At 44.0% G+C, this 5546-nt stretch overlaps 1 protein-coding gene across 1 annotated transcript; it reads right to left on the bottom strand.

Moving 5' to 3' along the window:
* Positions 1-3522: 3522 nt before the first annotated feature.
* Positions 3523-4428, bottom strand: LOC141147406 (taste receptor type 2 member 40-like). Its single transcript, XM_073634639.1, has one exon. The coding sequence runs from the start codon at positions 4426-4428 to the stop codon at positions 3523-3525; it is 906 nt and encodes a 301-aa protein (XP_073490740.1).
* Positions 4429-5546: the final 1118 nt, after the last annotated feature.

The following is a 5546-nucleotide window of genomic DNA, read 5'->3' on the forward strand; positions in this document are numbered from 1 at the left end:
GCATGGCTGGTACGGGTACGACAGGTACTTCCCCTTTAATATGCGGCATTGTGGGCATAAGCTCTTGCCGCATGCTCTGTGACCGCTGGTCCCGCAGACTCGATGTCTGCCGGGGTGCCCGCGATCATGCACTGGAGTGGAAGAACGGGGAGATGCCTATGTAAACAAGGCATTTCCCCGTTCTGCCTTGTGACATGACAGAGATCACTGCTCCCTGTCATTGGGAGTGGTGATCGCTGTCATGTCAGTGGTAGCCCACCCCCCCACGGTTAGATTCACTCCCTAGGACACACTTAACCCCTTCATTGCCCCCTATTGTTAACCCGTTCCGTCAGTGTCATTTACAAAGCAATCAGTGCATTTTTATAGCACTGATCGCTGTATAAATGACAATGATCCCAAAATAGTGTCAAAAGTGTCCGATATGTCCGCCATAATGCCACAGTCCTGATAAAAATTGCAGATCGCCGCCGTTACTAATAAAAATAAATTAATATTAAAAATGCCATAAATCTATCCCCTATTTTGTGCAAACCAATCAATATACGCTTATTGCAATTTTTTTTTTTTTTTTACCAAAATATGTAGAATACAGAAACTGAGGAAAAAAAATTTTTTTTTATATATTTTTTGGGGGATATTTATTATAGCAAAAAGTAAAAAAATATTATTTTTTTTCAAAATTGTCGCTCTTTTTTTGTTTATAGTGCAAAAAATAAAAACTGCAGAGGTGATCAAATACCACCAAAAGAAAGCTCTATTTGTGAGGAAAAAAGGCTGTCAGTTTTGTTTGGGTACCACGTCGCACGACCGCGCAATTGTCAGTTAAAGCGACGCAGTGCCAAATCACAAAAAGTGCTCTGGTCAGGAAGGGGTTGAAGTGGTTAAATACTAAAAATAATAAGATTCTATACAACTCATTGGGGTGGCACAACTATGATGAAGGGGAGAGAGCGGGAGTCCATAAGTCCAAATGGAAAAAAAAAACAACAACAAAAGGTGGCAGCCATCCTCAGAGAAAAGCCAACTCTGTGAATGCAAACAGAGAAAGAAACAGGAAGCGCCAACCTGAGTGTAGTATTTAAATGAACAATTTATTCCAGGATTAAAAACACTCACAAGAACAAGATGTAAAAAGAGCTCATCTGGTGCTTTGCAGAGCCCCTCTGATCCATCTCACGGACATCGCACTGCTATCATGGACCACAGATGTTGTATGTGCTGTGTGTGGGCTGAATGGCTTCCTAGGAACCAGGAAGAACCACCGTGAACTGCAGAAAACGATGTGACATCACTGGAGATGGCCGGGAGGCACTAGAAGGGATGGGCTTACTGAATGAACTGGCTACATGCTCAGAGCATCAACTCCTTCTCAAGGCCTTCCCAAGGCCTTGAGAACCATTGTGAATCGCAGAATTGGATGTCACATCACCGGAGACGAGGAGATGACCAGGAAGCACTAGAAGGGATGGGCTGACTGGCTAGGCGCTCAGAGCATCAATTCCTTCTCAAGGCCTTGAGAAGGGTGACCTCGCCCCCCCTCTGACAACACGGGGAAAGCCACATGGATGTCCCGTGAATTCCCCGTGCGTAAGAGGAGGGCGGGGTGAGAGGGTGGCCCCGCCCTCTGTTATATAAGTAATGTCAGAAGAAGCGAAGCGTCACACGGCAGAAGACTCCCACTGAAGCGGATTGTGCGGACGGAGAAGAAGCCTGGAGGAAGATGCGTGACAAGAAGAGTGGAGGAATAGGAAGATGGAGAAGAAGAAGATGAAGGAGATGGAGGAAGAAGAAGAACACCGAGAGAACACCAGAAGAAAGATGGAAGAAGAAGCCGAAAGAAGAAGTAATTAATAAAGGACTTGTCAAAAACCGTCTCTTGTGTTTTTGAACCTTTTGACACTTTTTTTTGTGAAATGGTACACTTGTACCCCATTACCAATTACACGGGGGGACCGGGATCTGGGGGTCCCCTTGTTAAAGTGGGCTTCCAGATTCCGATAAGCCCCCCGCCTGCAGACCCCCACAACCACCGGGCAAGGGTTGTGAGGATGAGGCCCTTCTCCCCATCAACATGGGGACAAGGTGCTTTGGGGGGCTACCTCAAAGCACCCTCCCAATGTTGAGGACATGTGGCTTGGTACGGTTCAGGAGGGGGGCGCTCTCTCTTCCCCCCTCTTTTCCTGCAGCCTGCCAGGTTGCGTGCTCAGATAAGGGTCTGAAATGGATTTTTGGGTGGACCCCACGTCATTTTTTTTTAAATTTTGGCACAGGATTCCCCTTAAAAGCCATACCAAACCTGAAGGGTCTGGTATGGATTTTTAGGGGGACCCCCCATGCCATTTAAAAAAGAATTTTGGCACGGGGTTCCCCTTAATATCCATACCAGACCTGAAGGGCCTGGTATGGAATTTAGGGGGACCCCCACGCCATTTTTAAAAAAAATTTGGCGCAAGGTTCCCCTTAATATCCATACCAGACCTGAAGGGCCTGGTATGGAATTTAGGGGGACCCCCACGCATTTTTTTTTTTGATTCGGGGTTCCCATGCCGTTTTTATCAATGAGCTTTTATGTGTATTGTCGGACCGACAATTCATTATAGCCGCGGGTAGTTTTACATGACTTTTTTTCCTTTAGAAATGTTATTTTGCTGTCAGACTGTTCTAAACACAGGAAACATGCGCCCCTTTACAGGCATACTATAGACACCCCCCAGGTACGAAATTTAAAGGAATATTACACTTTTATTGTTTCACTTTAAGCATTATTAAAATCACTGCTCCCGAAAAAACGGCCAAATTGTTCGCTGTTCTGTGAACTGGTGAACAGCTGATGTTCGAGTCGAACATGAGTTCGACTTGTATTCAAAGCTTATCCCTAATGGAAAGAGGGACAGAGGAGCTTTGTTCCAAATCAAGGACAGTCCCCCAAAATCAGGGACACTTGGGAGCTATGGACACCCCTTACCTGTACAGGTAGTTTTTTTGTAAAGGTGAATTCACCATCAAGTTGATAACTTTCACACTAATGCCCCGTACACACGATCGGACATTGATCAGACATTCCGACAACAAATTCCATGGATTTTTTCTGACGGATATTGGCTTAAACTTGTCTTGCACATACACACGGTCGCACAAAGTTGTCGGAAAATCCGATCGTTCTGAACGCGGTGACGTAGAACACGTACGTCGGGACTATAAACGGGGCAGTAGCCAATAGCTTTCGTCTTTTAATTTATTCTGAGCATGCGTGGCACTTTGTGCGTCGGATTTGTGTACACACGATCGGAATTTAACTGATCGGATTTTGTTGTCGGAAATTTTTTTAGCCTGCTCTCAAACTCTTTGTGTTGGAAATTCCAATGGAAAAAGTCTGATGGAGCCCACACACAATCGGAATTTCCGACAACACAATCCAATCGCACTTTTTCCGTCGGAAAATCCGACCGTGTGTACAGGGCATAAGACTAAAAGGTTATAATATATATTTAGACATTCAAGCTAAGGATCCTCTACATTTTAAGTCTCTGTGTTCCTCCAGCTTCTGGTCCAGAATCTTCTCAGAATGATCCTTCTCAGATTGTTGCTGGCCTGGAAGATGACGGCAGCCTCCACCGATGGAGATAATAATCGTAAGTTCCAAATGATTATAACCATTGAGGAATTTGCGAGAAACAGAAGCAGTTGAGACATGCAGAAGAATGTGAGGATGAGAAGTAAGAAGAAGATGGTCCTCAGTGCAGTGACATGAGCCTGAAGATTTGGATGTGCTGATCCAGAGTCGTTATTCTTCACCCTCCAGACGTGTCTGAGCAGAAAGGAGGAAGAAAGGACCAGGCACAGAAGACTAAGGCAGAATGGCAGAATGCAGCCTAGGGTGTTTGTAGGCACAACATATAAAAGATTAAAATGGAACCTGTTACCAGAGGCTTCTGTACTGTTCTCAAAAGATGGGGTTCTTTCTTCATTGATAGCCCAGAAGCACAAGACACTCACATTGAATATCCCAAGTCCTGTCAGGAATAGAAGTTGACTCAGGAAATTTGACATAATTCTCTTTAACCAGATGAAGAACCCATAGCTGAGATTGGTGATGCTGGTACAGTAATGAGCCGAGAGCCAGAAAGTCAACCAGAAATTGTAATAGGTTAGGAAGTAAACTGATGTGTTCATAAATCCACGTACTTCTGTAACATAAAAGAATGCCGGACACAAGGCATAGAGCATTCCCTGTAGACTCATCACACACTGGAGGAGAATATTCACAATCCCCTTAGCCAGAAAGATCACATCGGTGGGACTCAACTTCCCTTTCTTTCTGATGATGTCCAGGTTACCCATCACAATACAAGTGTTAGAAGGGATTGCCAAGCCGAGTCCCAAGACTGAAGAGATCAAAATAGAGATGGAGTCCAGGTACATCATGTTGAGATTTGGTGTGATCTCCGGACAGAGATGACGGGACACGTCCAGTGATAGCAGACAGAATGATATATTTAGAGTTGTAATTATGGAAAAAGCCTTCAGAGATCCGTCTCATGATTGACTTTGCATAAATGTGATGGATTTCATTGCAATGCCGACATCTAAAGCACGGAGCAACCCGTGTAATACAATCTCTGACTCATTTCCATTATACTGAAATAATTAACCACTTCAGGACTGGCAGCTTTATGTCTCTTATGACTATTATATACACTAAGTACTATGACTAGGGATGAGCTGAACACCCCCCAGTTTGGTTTGCATCCAGAACATGCGAACGGGCCGAAAGTTTGCATGTACTCTCAAACACTGTTAAAGTCTATGGGACTCGAACATGAGAAATCAAAAGTGTGATTTTTAAAGGCTAATATGCAAGTTAATGTCCTAAAAAGGGTTTGGGGACCCGGGTCCTGCCCCAGGGGACATGGATCAATGCACAAAAAAGTTTTAAAAACTGACTTTTTTGCGGGAGCAGTGATTATAAAATAAAAGTGAAATATTCCTTTAAATATCGTACCTGAGGAGTGTCTATAGTATGCCTGTAAAGTGACACGTGTTTCCCGTGTTTAGAACAGTCCCTGCACCAAATGACATTTCTAAAGGAATAAAAATCATTTAAAACTGCTTGCGGGTTTAATGTCATGTCGGGTCCTGGCAATATGAATGAAAATCAGTGAGACAAATGGCATGGGTACCCCCCAGTCCATTACCAGGCCCTTTGGGTCTTGTATGGATATTAAGGGGAACCCCACACCCAAATTAAAATAAGGAAAGGTGTGGGGCCACCAGGCCCTATATACTCTGAACAGCAGTATACAGGCGGTGCAAACAAGACAGGGACTGTAGGTTTGTTGTTAAGTAGAATCTGTTTGTAATTTTGAACTGGCACATTTTTAAAGTGTTTAGCTCCAGCCAAAAAATCTATTTTTAAGCTTTTTGGAAAATATAGGGAAGGGTTATCACCCCTGTGACATTTGTTTTGCTGTCTGTGCTCCTCTTCAGAAGATTTCACCTCACTTTCTGTCCCAATGACAAATGTTTTTTGACAATTTGGGGTT

Source organism: Aquarana catesbeiana, linkage group LG06, assembly GCF_042186555.1.
Source record: "Aquarana catesbeiana isolate 2022-GZ linkage group LG06, ASM4218655v1, whole genome shotgun sequence".
Lineage (NCBI taxonomy): Eukaryota > Metazoa > Chordata > Amphibia > Anura > Ranidae > Aquarana > Aquarana catesbeiana.

Excerpts from the sequence above, each read along its gene's own strand:
- LOC141147406 (XM_073634639.1), bottom strand. The coding sequence starts at position 4,428 with ATGATGTACCTGGACTCCATCTCTATTTTGATCTCTTCAGTCTTGGGA.